This window comes from Folsomia candida, unplaced genomic scaffold (genome assembly GCF_002217175.1).
Source record: "Folsomia candida strain VU population unplaced genomic scaffold, ASM221717v1 Fcan01_Sc028, whole genome shotgun sequence".
NCBI lineage: Eukaryota > Metazoa > Arthropoda > Collembola > Entomobryomorpha > Isotomidae > Folsomia > Folsomia candida.
In genome coordinates this window covers 607,764-632,461 of record NW_019091220.1, presented here as the reverse complement: position 1 = coordinate 632,461, position 24,698 = coordinate 607,764, and the positions used below count along the sequence as shown (strand labels likewise).

At 38.8% G+C, this 24,698-nt stretch overlaps 5 protein-coding genes across 5 annotated transcripts in view; 2 read left to right on the top strand and 3 right to left on the bottom strand.

Moving 5' to 3' along the window:
• LOC110859966 overlaps positions 1 to 24,698 on the bottom strand; it is a 60,762-nt gene that overhangs the window by 19,443 nt on the left and 16,621 nt on the right. Inside the window, exons 4-15 of the mRNA XM_022109006.2 lie at positions 14,826 to 14,965; positions 14,719 to 14,734; positions 14,606 to 14,645; positions 14,221 to 14,265; positions 14,102 to 14,137; positions 14,006 to 14,041; positions 13,893 to 13,928; positions 13,802 to 13,818; positions 5,930 to 5,957; positions 5,618 to 5,746; positions 4,606 to 4,746; positions 2,028 to 2,156 (exon numbers count right to left, since the gene is read on the bottom strand). Coding sequence (XP_021964698.1) covers positions 2,028 to 2,156; positions 4,606 to 4,746; positions 5,618 to 5,746; positions 5,930 to 5,957; positions 13,802 to 13,818; positions 13,893 to 13,928; positions 14,006 to 14,041; positions 14,102 to 14,137; positions 14,221 to 14,265; positions 14,606 to 14,645; positions 14,719 to 14,734; positions 14,826 to 14,965 — 793 coding nt within the window. The remainder of the gene's footprint in view (positions 1 to 2,027; positions 2,157 to 4,605; positions 4,747 to 5,617; positions 5,747 to 5,929; positions 5,958 to 13,801; positions 13,819 to 13,892; positions 13,929 to 14,005; positions 14,042 to 14,101; positions 14,138 to 14,220; positions 14,266 to 14,605; positions 14,646 to 14,718; positions 14,735 to 14,825; positions 14,966 to 24,698) is intronic.
• Positions 5,972 to 6,863, bottom strand: LOC118438953. Its single transcript, XM_035859908.1, has 2 exons — positions 6,660 to 6,863; positions 5,972 to 6,584 (listed from the first exon to the last, which is right to left on the bottom strand). The coding sequence occupies exons 1-2, from the start codon at positions 6,854 to 6,856 to the stop codon at positions 6,254 to 6,256; spliced, it is 528 nt and encodes a 175-aa protein (XP_035715801.1). The 5' UTR covers positions 6,857 to 6,863; the 3' UTR covers positions 5,972 to 6,253.
• Positions 7,286 to 10,069, bottom strand: LOC118438952. Its single transcript, XM_035859907.1, has 5 exons — positions 8,486 to 10,069; positions 8,187 to 8,348; positions 7,912 to 8,106; positions 7,750 to 7,827; positions 7,286 to 7,634 (listed from the first exon to the last, which is right to left on the bottom strand). Exons 1-5 carry the CDS (start codon positions 8,514 to 8,516, stop codon positions 7,444 to 7,446), a joined length of 657 nt encoding a protein of 218 aa, XP_035715800.1. The 5' UTR covers positions 8,517 to 10,069; the 3' UTR covers positions 7,286 to 7,443.
• On the top strand, positions 11,293 to 12,158 carry LOC118438954. The gene is made up of 2 exons (XM_035859909.1): positions 11,293 to 11,496; positions 11,572 to 12,158. Exons 1-2 carry the CDS (start codon positions 11,300 to 11,302, stop codon positions 11,900 to 11,902), a joined length of 528 nt encoding a protein of 175 aa, XP_035715802.1. The 5' UTR covers positions 11,293 to 11,299; the 3' UTR covers positions 11,903 to 12,158.
• Positions 17,651 to 23,542, top strand: LOC110859731 (papilin). Its single transcript, XM_022108703.2, has 12 exons — positions 17,651 to 17,919; positions 18,089 to 18,299; positions 18,533 to 18,705; positions 18,844 to 19,281; positions 19,363 to 19,476; positions 19,550 to 19,873; positions 19,994 to 20,158; positions 20,259 to 20,405; positions 20,496 to 20,978; positions 21,261 to 21,827; positions 22,022 to 22,477; positions 22,598 to 23,542. Exons 1-12 carry the CDS (start codon positions 17,844 to 17,846, stop codon positions 23,128 to 23,130), a joined length of 3,687 nt encoding a protein of 1,228 aa, XP_021964395.1. The 5' UTR covers positions 17,651 to 17,843; the 3' UTR covers positions 23,131 to 23,542.

The window sequence follows — 24,698 nt, the reverse complement described above, 5'->3', positions numbered from 1 at the left end:
GTCGAGAGAGCGGCTCTTCTGCCACTTCACTAGTGAAGGAAATATGGTCCAGAAATAAACATTCCCCAATCGTAAACATTCCCCCATGAATACAAAACCAATATTGAACCAAATGTCACTTACTTACTGTGCTTGCTTGCTTGCAAAGCTTTTGACTAACAAACCCACCTCGGAAGAAAGCCTGGAAAATATAATCGTAACCCCACGTGACTCGAATTTTGACCAGCACACTACCCGAGGATCGGAGGATCTCCATCCATGCATAATTATGTTCATGGTGTGACCACAAATTGAAAGCCTCGCGACAACGACGAGGATAAAATATGCAGCATATTCCTCTCGTGTATGTTCCTCTCGTGTGGCGAAAGTTTCTGAAATTTCTGGCGCTTGATTTCAGATTGGAAAAGGACGGACGACTAGGAATTAAATTTTTCGATAGGAATGCATAATGATTGCTAAACCAGTGAAATAATAAGTGAAGCCACCACAAAACAAAACTCCTCTCGGATCTGTTGTGTGATGAGTACGGAGAGAGAAATCGGAATCAAGTGCGCTGAATGGGAAAACCTCATTTGAAATTGTTTAATATCGTAATAGCAGTTCAATTTGCCCCTTTTGCTATATTAGTGGACATAATAGAGAACATAAACTACCCTAATAAATCCCGTCATTGCTCCTGCATCCATCCGGCAAAGCAGCAGCATCATCAGCGAGCTACATCACATTCATTCCACGCTGGATTGGTTATGACCCATAAAATTTATATGAAGTCGGTAAGACCGTCAAAATAGAGGCAGGCTGAGAAATGAAATGCTATTTTACTTCAGTTTTACCCACACGGCATACAAACCCACACCACCAAGGCTGACTTTCACTTGGACGGTGGTGGTGGTGCGTTGGTCGGTCGGTGAAAGTGTGAGAGAAAACTTGAACCTCTTTTCCTCCTGCTTCGATGGTTTATACTAGGTTTAGTTTTTTTAGAGCTTTTTTGCTGCCTGGCTTTTTTTTCCATTTGGAACCATTGCATTTCAGTTTTTCGAGAAATAAAATGTCCGTCCTTTTAAATCCATGTTATATACAATCACATTACATGAAACCATAAAATTAAGGATTTTTACAAGCCAGCGAGGAGGGAGACCAGTCGACTTGAGCCGGTTGTAAGTAGTAACCGTAAAAAGGGGAAGATAGGGGTTCATGTTTTTGACACAAAAGCAAATAGATGAGCTTTAATGCTGAATGATTCAAAAAAAGTTTATTTCAGATCATAACTTCTCGCTATAGCATAAAAGGCTTTGCGATCGTTTACTTGTAAAACGGGCTCCTTCTTAAAAAAAACTTTTAATTAAAACGGTTTCATCCAGCAGCAGCAGTTCAAAAGTTCGCAAGACATCATTTCCCCCAAAGAAAATACCAATTTCTTTTAAATCTGCAATTCCACCAGTGTAATGGTTTCTTCAAAATTGCTTTCTTTCCCTTTCAAAACAAGAGGGAAATCAATGGCTGTTGTGCTGCTCAGGCCAAAGCCCAAGTGGATATTCGGCGTATATATGAGTCAATACGGCGGAAACTGTCAATGTGTGTGTGTAGCCATTATATTGCTTATCGGGCACTGCATACATCGATATCCTACACGCACGACGACGTTGATACGACGACCTTAAGTGACGATAAATAAACCGTCACAACGAATGTAACCAAGGGGTGAAAGAAGTGTGTTATCCGTATTTCAATTCAAATTGATGCATGTATGCAATTTGACCTTTAAATGAAATTTCATGACCTTTTGACCTTGATGGGTGTGACCTACAGTGCCCATCTTCGAACTCGTCCTCTCTATTGACGTTAGGAGTTTACGTTCAAAATTTCAAGTGTCTATGTCTTTTCGTTCAAAAGTTATCGGAGCTACGGACAGACAGACGGACGGACGGACGGATGGACGGACGGACGGACGGACGGACGGACAGACAGACGGACATAACGATCTTATAAAGGGCTTTCACCCCTTAATAAAACACGGGCAAACTTACAGTGAACTTCTACATTGAAGGAGCGCTGCTGCCAAGGCGTTACTCCATTGTCCGCGATGCAAATGTACTCGCCCATGTGCTCTCTGTTGATTTTCGTCAGGTTGAGGACCGCTGCTTCAATTCCGGACGCTAGAATTGAAATTAATTACACCCAATTTCAATATTTGGACAAGTTGAATAGTTTAAGAGAATAACATTCCGTTTCGTTGTGAGGATAGTACTTGGGATTCTGATTAAGCTTAAAGTGTAATATAGCAAGAGTTTGTTTGTTTATAAATCGTGCGGAGAAACAATATGATCGACTTGGTTTATTTATCCTCAACCTGGTCATTCGATGACAAGTTCTATTCCAGGAAGGATTTGGTTTGGATCTTGTTACACCGTGGCTTGGTTTTCATAAATTGCTTACCTCAGCAATTTTCACAGTCCGTGACACTCCGATAGGAGATATGTACAGGAAGGGAGAAAGTAGCAAATAAGCCAGCCAACCAACAATGTATATACAATTTTCACGTTAGAATTGTTTTGTCATATTCGTCCTCCTTCGACGCAGAGTTAGAGTTGGTCCTTTTATAAAAACTGCTGATCAACTGATTTTTGCAGCAGGAATTGGCTCCGCAAAACCGCACACCTCAATTTTCCCGTTTCCTTTTCTCTACTTTCTCTATTGTATTATTAAATTCCTACGTTTCTTGATGGCAGGAAAAAAACTTTTTTGAAAAGAACTACTGCAATTCATTGGTCCAAAGGAATATATTTCAGTTTACCATGTACATATGTCCAATTTAAAACGACGACGGATATCCTCTCGTTGAACTCTACACTGCTTTGTTCGACAAACATGAATCAAAATTCGTCATGTCGTCGTAGTTGTCCGTCCAGAATGATCAGAACTCGACCAATAAAACTTTGCTGGCTGTCTAAGAATTGAAATTGCGGATAAGTTTAGAGCGAGACTGTCCCCAAGCAGATGAAGCCCACACAAAGCGATGGACTGGTTGGTTGGTTTTGCACGAGTTAAAAAAGGAGGAAACTAAACTCGAAACCCGAGAAGATTAATAGACTTGAATTTCCTATTTTTATTCAGAAAAGAAGAGTTGACCATGCTTGAAATCAACTTTTCACTTCTCTCGATGCTGCATAGATAACCCGGGTAAGTTTATGGGTCAGATAGAGCGTTACAAGTTTCCAACAACGGAACCACTGGGATCAGGATTCTCTTTAACTGAGAGGATATAATAAACTCCAAAGGTACAAAGTTTACCCGACCAGTGCGAGCAAGAGACCAAAGTTCCAGTTCATAGATAGATGATCCGGGTCAAATCACTCGAATTGAGATTAGATTGCTCCATTGTATATTTCAAAAGTGTCGTCCACCTTCATCTCGAGAGATATCGGTTACAAATTCAATCTCCATTTAAAATGCAGTGTCAATATCCCCAACGACTTGCCAGCCTCTAGTGAAAATCAACTACGCAGAAAAATAAAGTTGGTTCGTACGTACAAAAGATATCAAGTAAAAGTTGGAAGACATCGGCTCAGGTTTGCTCATCTTCTCCTCGGGAAGAAAGGAATGGTGTGATGATAACATGATACACACGCGGTGATCATCAGATAGGTGAGATTTTCTCGGAAATAGTATAACCTCCATTACCCGTGGTGGTGGTGGTGGTGGAGGATTTTATCCACTTCCAATTTCGCCGTGGACATTTTTTTTATTTTGCGTAACGAACGAGCCAACCAACCTTAACTGACCGCATGAAAGGAAGAAAAAAAGCGGCTGATGGAGAGGAAATCAGAAACCCACCTCCCCCTCAGACATTTCCTACTGGCGATTGGCCACAACACCAACCAAAACCAAGAGGACGAAGAGAAGAAATTCCAATTTGAGCTCTCTGGAGCCATAAATATGATACTCTCTGTCCTCTGGTCAATCGCACCGCCGCCACGTTCCTTGCCTGTCCATATCTTACCCAGAGCGAGAGCAAGACAAGGTATGGAAAAAGGAGAAAATTGGAGGAGAGAGATTTCCCTTTTCATCTTTGGAGAAATCAGAAAAGGCAAAAGAAGAGATGGATAGAGAGATGCAAGCAACGAAGAAGACTTTATACAACATTCATCTCATAACCAATACCACCACCTCGACAGCAGCTCCGGCGTCAGATCGAGCCGACATTTCGAGCAGTGGACACAGTGACACTTTCCAATTCCAGTTTGACCAGGGCAGGCAGACAAGAGCAGAATGGATAGATTGGAAATGCCCAACCCTCCCAAATAAACTGGGAGAGAGGAGAAGAGAAAATAAGAGAAAGTATGCCAGCATGTTGCACTCTTCTGAACTGACTGACTCGAGTGAAGATGACATTTTATACAGTCTTCCGGACATTTTCTCTGCGTTATTTCCCCAAAATTTAGAGATTAAACTCGACACGAAATTACAGTCAGGTCCGTTCTCGCCGTCAGAGAGGAAGCCCTTGACTCGCCCTCACTCTATGATGGACGAGTGGGCGTGATAAATGGTGGAAAAAAATGCCAAATAAATTTACAAATTACATAATTGGTCACTTTTTTTACTTACATTTCCAAGCTCCTAAACGGATCAGGGCACCGTCATCTCTTTTCCATTTGATCGTTGGTTTCGGCACTCCAGAAGCAGAACAGCGCAGACGGACGTGTTCACCTTCATTGACTACGAGCGGTCTGGATTTCGTGTGAGCACCTGAAACACATAAAAAATATTTTATTATCTATTTTTCTCCAGAGTTTTTAAAACAGGAAGTTAAATAATTGATTAAATCTGTATCCACTCCGGACAAGAATGCATGCACTTTCTTCCTGTGTTTCCCACAGGATAAAATGGGAAGTGGTTAGTAGTTAATTTAATGAAACAACGGAAATATGTACGAGAAGAGGAGGAAATAAGGAAACGAACCGTGGCGCATAGATCTCCTGCCAACAGAACGGATTGCAATCATGAGTGCACATCATCGCAATAAGATTGGCATGACTGTAAACTTTATTGAGCAACGTCTCGACGGGGTAATAATAAAATTGAAATGCCAAATCAATCTAATTCCCAGATGGCTTTTGATCTCGAGGAGAGAAATTATCTCAATTCTGGGCTCCTGTATTCCTATATGATCTTCCGGGACTTTCTCCACGGAGAGTTGGAGGAGGAGGTTTGGGAAGAATTTCAAGTAGGTTGCAATGCAGGTACCGTCGTCGTCAGCAGTAATGCTCGCAGTAGTCGTTGTGGGATCATAATTCGTTTTCACTTTCTCCTCTCGGAGACCCAAGCATCAAATCAACCACAAATTCGTCAAGAGGTGGTGATATAGCTTCCTTCCTTTAGTTTGGTTCACTAACTTCCGTTACTGGCTAATATTCGAGATATTGTGCAAATTCCTTCTTCTCCTTCCTTGTACAAAGAAAGGCCTAACTAACTTATCTCGATGCGTGTTACTTATCTCTCTCTCTGTCTATTTTAATCGTAGATTTAAATAATGCAATAACTGTTTGCTTAAATTAATCCAATAATAAATAGTGAAAACGTGGATGAACTTGGTAACTACGAAGAACAATAGGCTTACCAATTATGGAAGGAGGTATCAAAAGCTGTTGACGACTCGTGCCGTTGTACAGCCACGCGTTTATTCCTGGGATCCCGTCTCGGCCAGAATTTCCTACAGCGCCCATCCTTCCTTGCGGGCCTGGCAAGCCTAAATAATACATTATCATCGTGATCGTCATGAGCATCGATTTTCAGAAAACAATTCAGAAACTAAAGAAAGTTTAAGGTGGAGGAGAAAGTCGCAAAAAAGTGGTCAAACTCAAAAAAGAGTTGAAAAATTCATCATTCTTTGTCAACTATTCGGTAGATAGGGAGAAAATGTGTGATTTACCTCTTTGGCCAGCTGGTCCAGCTGGTCCCTAAAAAAATTTATTAAAGAGTTTCAAAAGCACTAAATAAATAATCAAGGGACAAGCCGATATGAGTCATCGGTCATTCCAAAGTAACACTGATACTAAAAAAATATTTTTAACTCTACTTTAATCTTAAACTTTATAACACTCTATAAAAGACCCAATAGATTTAAGGTTGCAGGTTTGAACATAAACGTTTAAATTTTTATTTATTTAATATACACTAACAGGACCATGCAATTATACAAGAAAATCTTACAAATTATTTGTAAATAGGTAATTGTCAAAACATGTTAATCATTTTATGTTCGATTGTTCAAGACATCAGATAATGGAACAGCTGATATCATTTGGATATGACCTCCATTAAAGACCTCGGGCAATATCCCACTTCTGACCATGTCTGCAGTCTTCTTATCAAATAGGTCCACATTAAGTTGTATTTGTTCCTCCAACTGGGGAAAGAATTCTGTAAAGAGTGGAATGCTCTCTAATTCTGCTGAGAGTCCCATAGCTCCAAGACGATACCGGTGCCAAGTTTTGGCTCTTTTTGCAAGTCGGTGACCTTTGAAAAGGTGTGGAAAAGCGACGGCCTTTTCAACTGCCCACTCTAGTCCTAGTTTTATTCCATGTCTGTAAAAAATACAAAAATTATTATTATTTACACGTATATATAATTGTCAGTCAGATAATATTTTTTATTATTACCGGACGGTGCAACCCCTATTTGCATCTATTTCTTCAGAGTTGAGATTTTTTGTAACTTTTCGTTTCATTCTTCTAGCCCTGACCTTGACGTTTACTAAATTCGTATAATTGATCGTTTTTTCTACTTGTTCTTCGTCTTTTTCAACTGGAATGAAATATATCCGTCGAAGGTCATCATCTAAACAAAAGTAGTACATTTTTAGGTTAATTAATATTTAAAAATGAATAAACGTGTAATATAAAAACAAACCTTGCTTATCTTTTTCCGTCATAGGCCTCCAGACCACTTTTTTATTATCGTCGCATGCGAAAATCATTGTTCCGATCTCAGTTTGATATGCGATAGATTGATTGTCAATATATCGTTCCCCTGATTCGTGAACTTTCTCATGTCTGAATTGTGCATTATAGTGTTTGAACCTGGTCCCACATCCTTCATATCTACAAATGTACGGCCGCTCGTCTGAATGAACGGCCATGTGATATCTGAGTTTCGCGGGTTTTTGGAACGATTTAGAGCAGATATTGCAAACATGTCCATTTTTCTTTGTACGATTACCTCTACAAAACGATTAACATATCCAAAATTAGTACGATATGTACACGTATATAAAATCCGAACCTAACCTTGTCTTGTTATACTGACAATTCGAGCATTCACATTTCACATAAACAGGAGTTTTTTTTGTGTCTTCTTCTTCTCTTAGTTTTACAGCCTTTTGGATTTGTGAGTCCGATGCTAAAAATATTCTTTTCTTGCTCTGACCCTCAGGTTCAGATGAACCTAGCACATTTGAAGTGGTTGGATATTGGAAAGATGTAGATGACCGGTCATACGATTCCGGAGAGTCGACGGGGTCTGCATATACTCGTTTAGTCTCTTGGTCTTTTCTTCTAATTGGCTTTCCAGAAATTTTGATATGTAGAGAAGATGTTTAGCCACTAGTCTCTTGCGCTCTAGTAGTGGTTGATGTCCTAAAAATTTTGTAAAATAATTAAAAAATGACAAGGAACAGTTTGGACAAACCGATGAAGGTCATCGGTCATTCCAAATTGACGACTACATTATAAAATATTCATAAATTATCACCTGGAGCAAAATGTGACAAACAGTAAGACAAAATGTCGACGTTTTCATCAACTGATTCTTGATCATTATCGTGGTGAGCTTTGGGAATTTTTATAATATTATTAAGGTAATTTGTACATTTATCTTTAAAACATTAATATATTTTATAAAATAATTTCTTACCTTGCTCCTGTGAATTATTCTCTTGATCATCTACACTTGTATGAATCTCTGATGAAGAATTACTCTTGTCAACTGTAGCATTTTCTTGGTCATTCAGTGAGACGATTTCAGCTTCCATTCTCACCCGTGAAGGTTCGTGATCCCGGCGTGGTCGTTTGACGGTCATTCTCTTCATTGTCTTGCTTCTTATAATTTCTACAAATATTTTCAAGTGGTAAATAACAATTAAACGTATATCAACAGCATGAGAATGAAAGTAATTCAAAATTTCTAACCGATGAGAATATCTTCGTCGGATAGTGATGACGTTTTGACATCGTAATCACTGCCATTTGATGTATACTCTGATTCATCACCAGGCGTTTTTGAAGACCCTCGTGATGGTTCCCGGCGTTTTCGACGTTGACGCTTGAAGAATATTATCTTCCTGCGAGTCTCTACAATATAATATGTATATCATAAATTATTTAAACGTGTATTAAAATGCATAATTATAGGAATATAAATTTATAAATACATACAAACTGATTATAATAATTTGATTATGCTTATTAAAGTGAGAAAAATTTCTTACCAGGTACATATTCTTCATCAGATATCTTCATCCGTGTCACTTTGATAATATTCTGACCCTTCAGAATTCGGCGAGTCCTTCGATTTCATCAGCTTTGACATCATTCGAGGGAATTAAACTAAATATTCTACTTAACTATAATTAATACACGTAATTGTAATCTTCGAAACTCGGAAATTTTAGGTGTTTGCACGTGTAAGTCAAAAATAATTCGGAACGAATGAAAAACCAATGTTTCAATCCCTGCTCGCAAAAATGAAATGATGAGTGAGGGAGCCGACTGTGCTGGGATGCCTCTTCACTTGATATCTCGGTTGCTCCAGAAAAAAGTCAGACAGGTTCAAACCTGTTGTTGTCGCATACACAATCGAGTTCAAACAAGAAACCACTCCCACTCTCCTTGCTGCTGTTGGTACTTTTTTCTTCCGCTGTTATAATATTTCCTAATCATACTGTAAGCGTGTAAAAACAACAACAAGTAAGCAAGCGAGCGTCACATCAGAGTCAGCACACTAACTCCTCACTTGGCATTGGCATCTTGAGCAAGACAGACATCTCTTATTGTGCTCCGATTATTTTTTAATATAGACGTGTAACTTTAAAAAGAATCGAACTTCGAATAATATCCCAGTTCACTTTTTGCGTGCTCGCACTGATTATTCATAATAATACAGTAGTTAGATAAGTTAAACGTTTAAATGTCGAAAAGAAGGAGGACGGAGAGCTCGTCTGAGGAGGAATCAGACTATTTTCCAAGTGCGAATGATCGTGATGGCGAAAATTCTTCATCTTTGGAAGAAGATACTGCAAACGGTAAGTAATTCTTCATTACATTTATGACTTACTCTATAATATTTATATAGCTGCGATAAACATTGATCCGTAAACGTTTATAGAAGTATTGACTGTTTTTTTTTACAGAAACTCGAAGAAGTCGGACAAAGAAGAGAGCAATGTCTAAACGGATGCGCAGAGACTACGCACCTTCAAGAAGGCGACTGGAACTTATTAATATTTCGACAGATAGAGGTTAGTTCATGATACACATTGATATACGTTTATATATTTTTATATTTATGGCTAAACGACAATATGTCATTTTTTTCCTAGATAAGCAGAGGCTTTATCCAACCAATGAGAGAGACGAGGAATCGTACGAATCATCTGATGCCGGTAAGTGAATCGTTCTCATCTTTAATTCCAATTACAATTCTCCAAATAGTACTGCAAGCTTTAGTCAACGTAGTGCACATTATTTGTAACATCATTCGATACACGTTTAGACTTTATATATAGCTTGATATATATTTGCAGAAATTCCCAGAAGCCGTGAAAGAAAGAGTGTTCTGTCTAAACGCAAACGTCGAAATCTTGATACTTTGCAAAGTCAAAAGAAAGGTAATAGACGAGTAGCCAATAATCGTAAGTTAATTTCACGTGATTCATAAACGTTATAAATTACTATTATAGAAATATCAAGGGGCAGCATGAAGCCAAGACTTCTTCCCAAACGGGAATGTCGAGATCAGGGGCCTTCCCCATCACTTTTTAAATTTAATGAAGCATTTAATAAGAAACGTTAGTTTGTTCAACTAATTTTTATAGCTTATAATATATTTTTCAATAATAATGTTGTACTGTATTTTCAATAGGTGAGAAAAATCTTACCCCCAGACAGTCGTCCTCTGCCTCAAATAACATCAGCATGGATTCTCTTAATAAGCAAGATATGACCACTTGCTATGACAGGCTTACACGTTTAGATGAACCAGAATCCCCAGCCCAAGGTGTGATATTTACTTAACAGTTGATTCCATAAAAATACATTTCATTTGTTGATCATTAATCTTGTCGTCGTTGGACTGACCGAAGAGATATATCGGCTACTCCATAATGATTTCATTATTTTCCACTTCTATTTATTAATTTTATATAAATTTACATATGCTAACAAAAATATATGGAAAATAGGTAACAATTTCATCAATAGTAATTATGGGTATTTTTTCAGAAGCAAATATTTCAAACATTGACGAGGAAAATCACCAAAAAATTGATTTGAAACTTCAATTCCTCTTATCGAAGATTTACAAGACTATCTCTAAACTTAAAGATGTTTCAACCAAATTGTCCAAATACGAACATGAGTCACCAAAGCCATCAAACTATGCTTCAATCAGCTTACCGTCATGTTCGTCAAAGGAACAAGATATTCACAAGACTAATTGTAACGAATTGGATGGTAAGAAAGAAAATCGTAAGATTCAACTAGCAGCAAAAGAACAAATCCAAAAGGTTGCAAAACTAAGAGAAGAAGAAGAAGCAAAAAAAACTCCTGTCTATGTGAAATGTGAATGCTCGAATTGTCAGGATAACAAGAAAAGGTTAGGTTCGGATTTTATATACGTGTACATATCGTACTAATTTTGGATATTCTAATCGTTTTGTAGAGGTAATCATGCAAAGAAAAATGGGCATGTATGCAGTATCTGCTATAAATGTTTTCCGAAGCCTTCTGAACTCCGACGTCACATGGCCGTTCATTCAGACGAGCGGCCGTACATTTGTAGATATGAAGGATGTGGGACCAGGTTCAAACACTATAATGCACAATTCAGACATGAGAAAGTTCACGAATCAGGGGAACGATATATTGACAATCAATCTATCGCATATCAAACTGAGATCGGAACAATGATTTTCGCATGCGACGATAATAAAAAAGTGGTCTGGAGGCCTATGACGGAAAAAGATAAGCAAGGTTTGTTTTTATATTACACGTTTATTCATTTTTAAATATTAATTAACCTAAAAATGTACTACTTTTGTTTAGATGATGACCTTCGACGGATATATTTCATTCCAGTTGAAAAAGACGAAGAACAAGTAGAAAAAACGATCAATTATACGAATTTAGTAAACGTCAAGGTCAGGGCTAGAAGAATGAAACGAAAAGTTACAAAAAATCTCAACTCTGAAGAAATAGATGCAAATAGGGGTTGCACCGTCCGGTAATAATAAAAAATATTATCTGACTGACAATTATATATACGTGTAAATAATAATAATTTTTGTATTTTTTACAGACATGGAATAAAACTAGGACTAGAGTGGGCAGTTGAAAAGGCCGTCGCTTTTCCACACCTTTTCAAAGGTCACCGACTTGCAAAAAGAGCCAAAACTTGGCACCGGTATCGTCTTGGAGCTATGGGACTCTCAGCAGAATTAGAGAGCATTCCACTCTTTACAGAATTCTTTCCCCAGTTGGAGGAACAAATACAACTTAATGTGGACCTATTTGATAAGAAGACTGCAGACATGGTCAGAAGTGGGATATTGCCCGAGGTCTTTAATGGAGGTCATATCCAAATGATATCAGCTGTTCCATTATCTGATGTCTTGAACAATCGAACATAAAATGATTAACATGTTTTGACAATTACCTATTTACAAATAATTTGTAAGATTTTCTTGTATAATTGCATGGTCCTGTTAGTGTATATTAAATAAATAAAAATTTAAACGTTTATGTTCAAACCTGCAACCTTAAATCTATTGGGTCTTTTATAGAGTGTTATAAAGTTTAAGATTAAAGTAGAGTTAAAAATATTTTTTTAGTATCAGTGTTACTTTGGAATGACCGATGACTCATATCGGCTTGTCCCTTGATTATTTATTTAGTGCTTTTGAAACCATCATCATGATTTCTCAAGTCATGACAAGTCGATTGTAGTTTTCGGTCAATCCACTGCACCCTGGACTAGCCGATCTTTATCATCGGTCATTCCAAACTTTGATGAAAGGTAAGCAGACTGCACTATATGACATTGTTTTTTACAATGATGCTTGAATACAGATTGGGTTTGGTTTGGGTTACTTTTTGTAAATAAGATGAACTATCTTATCTAGTCTATTATAAAATTTTAGCGTGTGCTTTGATGGCTCTCTGAATTTTTAGCCCGAGTCAGGGCTTATGGAACCGTCATGTCCGTCTGTCTGTCTGTCTGTCAGTGAGTTCGATAGAGCCAAAACGCCTGAACCGATCGACTTGAAATTTTCACCATATGCATATTGGACAAAGTTAGGAATCAAGTTCGAAGATGAGCCAGATCGGTCCACTGGTTGGCCGGTGGGGACCATATGGGTGGTGGGGGTCTTATACACCAAAATTTTAGAATAGTCGTAGAGAGCTGAAATTTGGTACAGAGGTCGGTAATGGCCTCAAATGAAAGAACATGATGTCAAATTGTGAAAAAACTCACCAGGATAGGGTCACCCATACCGATTTTGAAAAATCATCTAATAGAGATAAAATTTGGTGTGGAAGCAGTTAATCGCTCTTAATGGATGAATATGAAGTAAATTTGGAAAAATATTCCTCTGGGGGGACCCTACCGGGTGACCCATACCGATTTTTCAAAATTGTCCAATTAAGCTGAAATTTGGCATAGAGGTTGTTAATGGCTCTTAATGAAAGAGTATGGAATAAAATTGGAAGAATTTTAGTATGAAGGGACCTAAATGGGGTAACCCATACTGATTTTTCGAAATCGTAAAAATTAGCTGAAATTTGGCATGGTGGTGGATAATGGAATCTAATGAAAGAATGTTAACTGAAATTCGCAAATTTATACCGGATATTATCAATTGATAATCCAGTTAAAACTTGGTATGGTTGTTGTTCATGCTAGAAATTTGTATTATATAAGATAAATTTAATGCAAAATAATCGTTTCACCGATGAAGTACTGTACACCCCCTGACTCGGGCTATATGAAGTCTGCACTGTAGGTTTTATTTATTTATTTGTATTTATTTATTTAATTTATAGTTAGAGTGTGTTCATAAAGTTTCTTCTATTAAATGGCGATACCCTATAATAGCGTATAGAGGCAATCCGGATGACATGTTCAAACGGCTATATTTTTGTATCGAACATCCTAATATGTTGTTTCAACCAGCTATATTCATGATCTCCTTCATATCGTTGTAAATGTGTTTTACTAATTTTTGATAAAACTCAAAATTGAGTAAATATCACTGTTCTTTGAATCGGGGTTTTAACTCCAGGGTTGGCGTTTATTTGAAGAGTCCTGATGCCACACCCCCTGTTGCAACACTTTACCAATTTATAACACAAACGGTTAGATAATTCATGTTATGGGGTCTACCAAGACTAAGTAGTGCTGAAAATAGAATCGTAGACTGATAATTAATTACTAGATAATATGTTAAAAGTTACTTAATTTTTTTGGTAATTGGTATTGGTATACCAATTTGTATCCATGATATTAAATGAAACTGGAGAGAACTTACGGGTGGACCCACTGATCCTACAATTTCATCCAACATTGAGAGAAACTATTCCATATATTTTACAAATAGTTGTAGAATAGAAGAATTTTACCATCGGAACCATTCGTTCCATTAACACCAGGTCTCCCTACACAGTAAACGATATTATATGTATGGTTTGATGATAATTTTGACGATAATACTTATAAGGTTATAAATACTCACCATTTATCCCTGACATTCCATCAATACCAGGAATCCCTTCAGAAATTCATTTAATTAAGTAAAAGTTTCCCATAATTTTCACACTAATAAAATTACCGTCCAATCCACTCCTGCCAGGGATACCATCCAAACCTATAATATAATTTGATGTCATGAATTTATCAGTGTCACGTCGTTTTTTTAGAAAAAAATAGTAAAAAAAAACTTTCACTAACCAGGTTCTCCTGGCAAACCATCTCGTCCATCACCTCCTGGTAAGCCTACATGAGGAGAAAATGTTAGCCAAAAATTATTACATCTTAAATATGTGAAAAGTAGAAGACGTTTCATTTCACCAGAGCATCACCACTTGACAAATGAAACCTTGCTCGGAAGTGACAAGGAGCGTGGGAACAGAAGATGATGCGGTCTCACAAAAATGAGATGATGATGTGCAAAAGACCATTCGTTTCGTTTCATTTTTTTACCAAAAATTCATTTGTAAAGAACGACAAAGTTTTTTTTACGCACAGCACTTCATCATATTTCAGAAGAAACTCATTCGTTGGACAGTCTACAAATTATTTTTAGCGAGTCATCACAGTCATATTTCTTTCTTACCAGGTTCGCCTTTAGGACCCCTGATCCCGGGAAAACCAGGCTGAAAGAAACAAATTCAATAATTACATCCTTAGGAGTTGGGGGTATGGAGGAGATATTTAATAATAAAATACCGGTCCTTGGGGTCCCCTGTGGAACAAATTATAAGAAATAATTTAGTAAATGTGCCCAAAGAGAAAGTTCAGTAGGAAAACATTCTTTTAAAATATTCGTGTTTTACCGTGATCCAGATTCTCCAGGAAATCCACTCTCTCCCCGATCGCCTTTCGGCCCTGGTTTACCGATCAGACCTGGAGGGCCAGAATCCCCCTTGGGACAGTACTCTTTTGTTGCCGAGCAGAATTCTTGGATGGCCAGAAGCTGTAAAAAAATGCAAAGTAATAAATTAAGCACGCTATGCAAATTAATGGTCATTTAATTTCATGCTTGAATGAACCAAGTCTCCATTATTCTAAAAACATACAATGCATCCTTTTTCCGACCATATTGGTTTATTCTGTTAATTATTTTGGACAGACGGACGGAGTGGAGGATTTTATCATATTTATGTAGAGCTGAGGTCGTGCTAGTGACAAAAATGAAGGGGATTACGATTTGATAGATGATGCAACGATATACAATGATTATGTATTTATAAGTGAAACAGCCATACATTTTATGGCGGAGTTACGTAACGATGCAATAATGCAACCGCAGTTCGGTGGTTCCACCCACTGCACTCATGATTTTTAGATTTATACCCAAATTTTCGAACCGTGTGGTCGTAAAAACTGCAAAAATTACATATTTACGTCCGCCCCGTGCATAATGAATATGCAGTTTTGCTGTATTCCCAGGTTATCCAAGCAAATCTAATTATTTTCTCCTGCGCCCTCTCAACCTGCATACCTAATCTCATCAGAATATTACGAGTCTACGTAACCTTGAGCCTGAAGTTATAAACTGCATCTGAAAAGTGGAAAAAGCTGAAAGCACCATTAAATCACAAAGGACTGGAGGTTAGACAGACCAGAGGAAAGTTTAATTAGTTGCAGTTGAGGGCAGCATCCATGACATTTTAACAAAACATGGCTCCCCTCTGCTCCACGTAGCCTACATATAAGTTAGCCAGTATTATACGCTATCCAATTACCCACCTTGAGACAAAGGCTTACGTAGAAATTCTACTTCACCTTGAATAATTGTGCATGCTTTATGCAGAAATGCAGCCCTGAGCGGGACGCAGCTTGTCTGGTTTGCATTCCAAGAGTGTCAGGATTTCCATCCAACTTGGATTTCCCATGTTCCCGGCTTTTACTAAAGTAATGAAAGTGAGAGTAGGCAGAAAGCGAAAGGGAAATAATTCAACACTTTGCTTAAAAGTACACACAAGTATTTTCTCTCCTGTGTAAGTGCACGTGTGTGGGTGCGAATGTTGAGGCCAAGTTGGGGACCATATGCTGAGTTATTAGCTTGAGAACATAATAACGAATTTAAGTAGTTACTAGGACTTTCCTGGTTATTTGAGGTAGCAACTAACTACATAAAACCCACCTACATATAATCCTGTCAAGGTGTTGCTTTAACAGGAGTGGGAGCAAATTGTCCAGAAACAATAGAGCCGGCAAATTCCGAGAAGACGAGCCAAGTGCGGAGGGGAATGTTGTGGTGTGAGAACAATAAGCTTTTGGATTATGATCTTGGTGTGCCAACGAGATTACTTCGCTTGAATAATGTCCACAAGATATTCCAGATAGCAAATTGTTTTCAACATTAATAACGACTTAAGACATAAGTGGAGGAAAATGTGTTTCATAATAATGGCATTCCTTGCATATTATTGTGTGTACCAGAGGCATCACTAGTTTTGCAATATTTTGATGACTCAGTTCCCCCACACGTAGATAAATAGTTTCATAAAATATGGTGACTTTTATTATGCATGAATTCTATTTCGGAGAAAACTAAATTAGTTTTGCGACATTCTCTCACTTCCTGCTATTCTTATTTATGTATTCATGCACACGTGTAACCAAATATGCATTTAGTTTGACTATGTAAATCTAAAATAGAAAACTTGATGATACTTCTAATTTCCTTTAACTGTGTGGGGTACGTATTTCCCCACATTTATGTACGGTTAAGATTTATGGATAACAAAAATATTTACTTATTTGTATAAATTTTAGTCTATAATGCAGCATTGAGTTTTTATGTATGTTATTAAACTCGAGCTTAACTTTGTGTCAACTTAAACCCCATGAGTCAATACTATTAAGTTGTTGAGTTATCCAGACATCCGCATACGCAAATGTACTTATTTATTGGTAACAAAGATTTACAGAATTTTGTGATTCATTGCTTGTACAAGCAAAGTACTACTGGTATTAAATAAATGCGTGATTTGTAACCCGACAGCTCTCACTTCTCAGTATCACGGTCAAGGGCGTCATGTATATAACTCATTTACGCGATCTGATGTGTAATCAATTTGACACAGGCCAAATATTATGCAACTAACTACTAAATACAAAAACAGAACTCTTATAATACTTATTGAACCAAAATTTAAGGCAAAAGCCGGCCTTATTCTTTTCCTATAAGAGAAATTTACGTAACAAGATTTCCTTTGAACTCATCCTATTACTTACATGCGAGTGTACATACACTTATCTGACAAGAATCTCAAGTCGCGTTGTATAACAGCTCTTCTTCTTGCAACTTTTATTTACCAACACACTTCCACGAACAGAATGAATGACATCATATTATCGAAGATGCCACGAAGAGTTACATATACGCTTCGCAAGCCGGTCCAAGAAAAAGAATGTCCAACTTCTTATTACCAGTACTGATCATAAAACTTCTCGTCATGTCCATGGGGAATCACACGTATTAGTGTTTGGCTCATTTTTGCATGCATAAATAAATATCCCCATCCAAACATGGGAGTCATACATACATAATCAAATGCATAAGCCCCTCATGCTCTGTGCCGTCTTAACGTCAAGGTCTCAACAGTAAATAATTGCAACATGTATAAATACGATTGTAAAACTCTGCTAGAATATTAATCCTCCGTGTGTGTCGGCTCATCTCAGATTATTCACTTGGAAAGACTGAGAAACTTTACTTTACAGTTCTCCTCACGTATTTACGAGTAGTGCAAGTTTTTAGCTTATCTTTCTTTACAAACTTTTACCTAAGGAGTGAAACAATTTAATAATATTTAGTGCAAGTGATACATAGTTTTTTTAAGATGCGTAAGATAAATAATTCGTTCCTAGCAGTGTTGCTGATTTGTTTCGTGATACAAAAATCGTACTCCTTCCCAAGTAAGTCGGATTAATTATGTAACAATCTAAAAATAAAATTTCAATCAAACTCGTCAGAAAAAGAGTGAAGAGTGTATTGAATCCGAGCAAAAAATGGCATTGAGCAATAATCCGAGCATAATGGTTAACACTGGAGCTCATTTTTTTGCCTTTTGTTTTATAACTTTAGGCGCAGAAGAAGAGGAGAATTCGAGTGAAGATGATTCCTTGCAGCAGCAGCAACAGACTGTAAATGCAGAATCTCTTGAAGAATTCAGTACCCAACTGAAGACAAAAGGGAAAGTTGAGAAATTGCAGACACCACCAACTCCAGCTCCAGTGGAAGTCGATCCATGTCTCGAGGAGAAAAGAGTTGGTCCGTGTAAAGCTGCTATTCCTCGGTAATAAGAATATGTGCATATAAGACTGGGAAAGGCAGTACGTATGATGATACATATTTATATTCAACTCACGCTACATTATGCAATATCTTTGTTAATGTTTGAACATAAAACGCCATTTAAAAATTAAGAAACTTTCCAACAACTTTACTACTACTTCTCTTTGCGAATGCATGTTGTTGTTGTTTTGCTCTCTTGGACGGCGTCTTAATTCAGTATTTATAACTTTGCAGTATCTTCTTCAACAAGGCTACAGCAAAATGTCAAACCTTTCTCTTTGGTGGGTGCGGCGCCGGAAAAAACAATTTCAAGTCATTAGCAACATGCGAATCTGTTTGTGCCAAACATTTGCCTATTGTTTCCATCTTGCGTGTTCCAAACGCTAGAGGAGATGCGGAAGAACAAGGTTTGTACTTATGTACATAAATATGCAAATAAGTATTTCGTTTGTTTAGTGATTATTATTATGCCGTGTCATCTTTCCCCATTTTGCATGTGCCTATTTAAGTATGCAAATTAGTTAATAGTCCATGTTTATACATAGAAATATGCATCCTACCTCCAATCCATCCCGTTGGGGTACAATGTGGTGCTTTTATTCCACGCTGGACGTACAATGCCACGCAAGGAAGTTGTGTAGAATACATTTACGGAGGATGCCAAGCTACTAAGAACAATTTTAAGAATCGACAATCGTGCCAAGCCACGTGTGGAAATTACACGGCAAAGCCTGACCCCAGAAAAGATGACGGCTTAAGCCCACCACCACCACCAATCGCAACTTCATTAAGTACAAAGGATCGCAGGGTGTGTGACCTTCCAAAGGAAATCGGTTTCTGTTACGCTCTCAAGAAGCGTTACTTTTTTAACAAGAAGAATAACCGTTGCGAAGTCTTCAACGGGGGTTGCGGAGGAAATGGCAACAATTTCAAAACCGGGGAAGAATGTGCGCGACTTTGTGGAGGAGATACACCTTCAGAAAGTAAATGGAAGAATTTCTTGAAATCATCACTCGTTTGCAGAGAGATCTAACTTTCCGTTCCCATTATTATTATTTTTACAGACGAGGAATGTTCCGACGTGAATTGTCCTTGGGAGTTGTACACACACTACAAAACTCAGGATTGTAAACCTATTTACGATGGGCAATCTTGTTGCCCGACTCGATTTGATTGTCGTAAGTGTGAAAATTGTACTTTTCAAAATCTCATTCCTGTCAAGTTATGTTATTATGTAATCTCATAATATAGCTGACAAGACCCAACAACAATTGAACAATACCCTCGGCGAAGGAAGAAGCCTACCTGGTGAGCCAACAAGTGAAGATTCACCACCTCAATGCCACTACAAGGGAAAGTCATACAACGTTGGGGAAGATGTTTCTGAAGCCTCCGACTCTGGGAGTTGCCGTGTAGCATGTTTTTGTTCTGAAACTCAACCCGGAAAAGCCAAAATAATGTGTGCAAGTATCGAATGTCCAGAACATCTTGGCTCGATTTCACCTGAGAAACGAAACTGCGTTCCACTCTACAAAAAAGGGAGCTGCTGTGCTTACGACTTTTACTGCCCAAATGGTACATTAACAGACTCTCCATAAAAACAAACAACAGTTTCACCCGTAGTGGAACTAGTTATAGTTCCCTTACACAAAGTAATTGATGTGGGAAGTTGAGTTTTTTTTCTTCTTTTTTAAGACACTCTAATCATCCAAGAACCTGACCAGCAGCAGGCAGCCCTATCTGGAGAAGAGGAGCAACCCGTCTTCAAGTGCAACATGGACGGGAAAAGTTTTTATGAAGGGCAGCGTTTTTATCCGAAGGAATCCAAGTGCTTGAGATGCATTTGTGGAAAAGGGTTTGGTAAGAGGAGCATTTTTTTGTTGGAGAGATTGAGGGAAAGAAAAGAATAAATTCTCTCACGAACCAATAACCACCCAATTTCTTTCTCCCCCCAAAAAAGGTACCACTCTCTCGGACGAATTTTGTGAGTCTATTGACTGCGGAATAGAGATATATTACTCTGATTACATTACGAAAGGATGCTCACCTGTTTATTATCAATCTGCTGATGGATCAACCAGCTGCTGCCCAATTTCTTGGGAATGCCGTGAGTATTTTTCCAATCCATTGGTGTGTATGCGTGGGAGGTGGTGAAAGGCAATCAATACTTAATGCACTTTTACTTATTTCCTCACAGCGGACAACAACGAGGGTGCCACGACCGATTCATCACCACCAAGGAGTGTCGCTACCACGACGAGGACAACACCTGAGACAAGTGAAGTTGGACCAGTTCCCGTAACCCCAGCTATCGAACCTCCATTAGTGGTCCCGACATCTTCCACCGTCGAGGTGTACATCCCTCCCCCTCAGATGAGAAACAAACATTTACTCCTCACCCAGAGTGCTTGCAGTCTGCCAAAGGAAATCGGAAACTGCAAGGGTCACAGAACTCGCTACTTTTACAACAAAGATGCCAACAATTGCGAAGAGTTTCAGTTTACAGGATGTGGCGGGAATGATAACAACTTTGTCAGTCAGAGGGACTGTCAGAGATTGTGCATTACTGCTGATACTCCAGAATCCACCCCAGATAACAAAGTACTGGGCCGAAGTTTGGATGCAAATACGGCACAGCAACACCAGACTCCAACACAACGAGAAGAGAGAGCAATTTATGGTGAGGATTGTTGAAAACGGTTCTGCGCCCATTAAATGCCCCCCACTTTACTCCCACCCACTTAAATACTTTGCTTTTACGACATATATATATTCAAAGTCTCTCTTCATGAAAGAGGACGAGGATTTTTGCAACAATTGGTCCACTAGCCAAGTTGATAATTAGTTTTGAATTTATCTTCGTTACTGTCACATAATCGAGTCCAAGTCCTCAATTTGTTCCTTCACCACAAGTTCATTGAGAGAGAGAGAGCTTATATTGTGTTGGTTTCATGATTTACAGTGACAGAAGTGGATCCCTGCACTATGCGGAAGGAAACAGGCCGATGCAAGGGCTACTTTCTCCGCTACTTTTACTCTCCTGAATCCAACTCTTGTGACACTTTTGTGTTCGGAGGCTGCAAAGGCAACAGCAATAATTTTTACTCGAAAGAATCCTGTCAAGCGGCATGCACCCCAGCCCTGAATGTGCACGGCCTTCGAACAAGTATTCCTTCTGGTAAGGAATCCAGGGGAGATGCATCCATGGTAAAGTTTGGAGAGGACACTACTCCTCCAGCATCACAACCCAGTAAATCTGTCACGACTGGCGACACTACTTCTGCCACGAGTATTTGCGCTTTAGAAAAAAAGACTGGGTTTTGCAAAGCCTATGTCACCCGGTATTACTACGACAGTGCGGAGGGCCGGTGTATGACATTCGTCTACGGAGGGTGCCGTCCGAATCCCAACAACTTCAAGTCCCTGGAAGAATGTGAAAGAAGGTGCCCTGAAAGCATTTCGGACAGTAGAACAGCACAAGTGGCTCAAGTTCAACCAAGTGGCGATAAAAATTTCGCCGTCATTCAAGGTAAAGAAAGAAAGCAGAGTGAAAGTAGAGTTCAAAGAAAACTCGATTCTGCGAGTCCAACCAAAATTGGATTACAAGAATTACTGACACTGACAATTGAATTCAAGGAGAAATATTATTTGATCATGTAGCATTATTGTACGTCCTACGTAACCAACCACCAACCACTTATAAGTGTATATTTTTTCTTCCAGGCGGACAAGGAGGACGAGGCGACGACGATAGCGTGTCAGGGTGGCGTTCTTCTTCATCAAATCGTTTCTTGGAGAGGTGTCGTCTCCCAATGAAGGCTGGATCATGCCAGGCCATCATTCCATCATATTTCTACGATACGGAAACAAATACGTGCAACTACTTTCTCTTTTCGGGCTGCTTTGGTAACGCCAACCGGTTTGGAAGTCTGAGTGAATGTGAGGACCAGTGCAAGCAGCCGGACACAACTGCACAAAATGAAGGCATTGGGGGGCGAATGTCTATGACCGGTCTTCCCTGGAGACAAAATAGAGTCGCTGCTGAAGATGGTGGAGAAGGCAGCAGTCGTGGTGGTGAGGAAATAGGGACTTTAGGAACTCCAACGGAAATGGATCCTCCCACGCAACGAGCCCGACCTGCGAAACCTATGCCATTGCCAACTCCAGAAGAAGCTGAAGGTACGTAATTGGTTGTGCAAGTTGTGACATTTTTTTAATAATGAAAGAAAATACCCTGAGCAGAAGGGCAAGGTAAAAAACTTTCTCTCTTTTAATTTCATATCATCTCCTCTCCCACAGAAGTTTGTAAACTTGCTCCCGTCCAAGGCCCATGCCGAGCCCACATCCTCCGCTTCCACTGGGACCACACCACCCAGCTTTGCATCCCTTTTGTGTACTCAGGCTGTAGAGGCAATAGGAATAATTTTGTGAGTGAGTCAGATTGTGCTTCCGTGTGCAGAAAGGAACCAACAATTGAACAATTAACATCTGATGGCGTTCTCTCATGCACTTTCGGAAATGAAACGATCCCTGTTGGTGGCACGGTGAGGAAATTTAGACAAAACAAGCGTTGGAATCCTCACGCCTCTCCAGAAGAACAACTTCCATGTGGAATTCCAATTTGCCAGTGTATCACACCTCCTTCCGTAACGTGTTTCCAAACTTCCTGTCCGACCCAACCACCTCCAACCACAACGGAGAAAGTATGTCCCACCCCGACTTGTGGGGCTAATTGCGTAGAAGCAACGGGATTAGATGGCTGTCCCACCTGTGACTGCGACGAATCCCAGAGTCAAGTACAAGTCCAAGAAATCAAGCCTGTGAAGAGCTGAGGACGACGAAGGGTGACAAAATGACGCCGAGTAGATTTGATGATCTGAGTGCTGAGCTGGTTTAATAAAGTCTAAAAGCCTTCTTGCCATGATACTCGTAGACAGATACACATATAATAAAATGACAAGAAAGAACAAGACGTGAAGAAGTGGTGGATAACATGAAATTCTCATTTAACATAACAATAACTTAATAATGCAAGAATCACATCATCATTTTCGTCGTCGTCGTCGTCCTCAACTTGTCTCTCGTCTCTCCATGTCTTCACCATGTATACCAAAGCACCCCACAACTTACATATACTTTTGAATCGTATTATCTACATAACTTTTGTTGTAACACTTTTCCTCCTCCTCCCTGTTTTTATGTGTAGTCATGAATAAATTTTTACTGTTTTAGGCTCAACTTAAATCGCGAAATTTGCATTGCTAATACAGCTTAATGAATCGGTTCTGCCACATTCATTTGCGACACATCACATGCTCTAATGCCATTATTATCATAGATGGAACATCCCCTTAAAAAATAACAAGTCTTTCTCCCATAGTTTTTTGGCCAGTGTTTTCTTTCTTCTCCGTTCTCGGTGTCCTTTAGGAGAAGAAGATCCGAAAACTTTGTTTTCAGACTTTTGAGACAAAGTGACATTAATAATATAAAGCTTGAGAAGTGTGAGAAGATGAAAGAAGAAGAGTAATTACTTCAAGAAAAATTACCAGTTAGCGTTGCGGCTAACCAGTTTAGTGGTAGTTAGTAAGTTGAGGAGGAGGATCATCTTTCGTATCCCACGTATGTACATAAGTATGAAACTATTCTCTTCTCTTCTCACCCACTCTACTAACAATTTGCCAGTTTGCCAACGGTGATGGTGAGGATTTTGCTACAAAAGAAAAACTTTTGGAAACTGTCTACTACACGATAATTAACAAACTTCTTAGTTTTCTCCTTGTTTAAGCAAAGCTAAATGGTGATCGTAGTAATATAAATAGGCCTAGAGTCGTAGTGAAAGTGATGCTTCATGCTCTCGGCACTTACTTCACAAAAGATTCGTAAAGCAAACGCAAACTTAGTGGATAATTAGGTTTCAATCTGTTTATCTTCCTTTCTCCTCTGTTTAAAAGTTTCAAATACACGAGCTGTTAAAGGAACTAATCTACCGACAACTTCCTCCTTTTCATTCTTATCACCTTTTCCCTCCCTTATGGATCGGCTATAGTGTGTGTGTGCGGGCGGGCACTAGGTCCACTGCTGCATGGTGGCTTTCTGCCTCCAGGGAGCAATAACTGGAAACAATCCTCGTAGAACAATTACCTTGTGGCGCACGTCACTTGTATATAAACCATATTATGAGTACTTATATAGCTGAAATAGCGTCATGCCTGACTTCGCATGCACATATAAATTTATTGTGCCAAACATGTGCCGAAACAATCTAGGTAATTACAATTATCTCATTTCATTCCTTATTCATGGCTCTTTTCTTAATACAAGTTAGATATATTTAGCTCGGTGGTGAAAGCATGTGAAAAGAGACACATGCACAATACGCAGTAGGGAGGTTTGTGCAGTA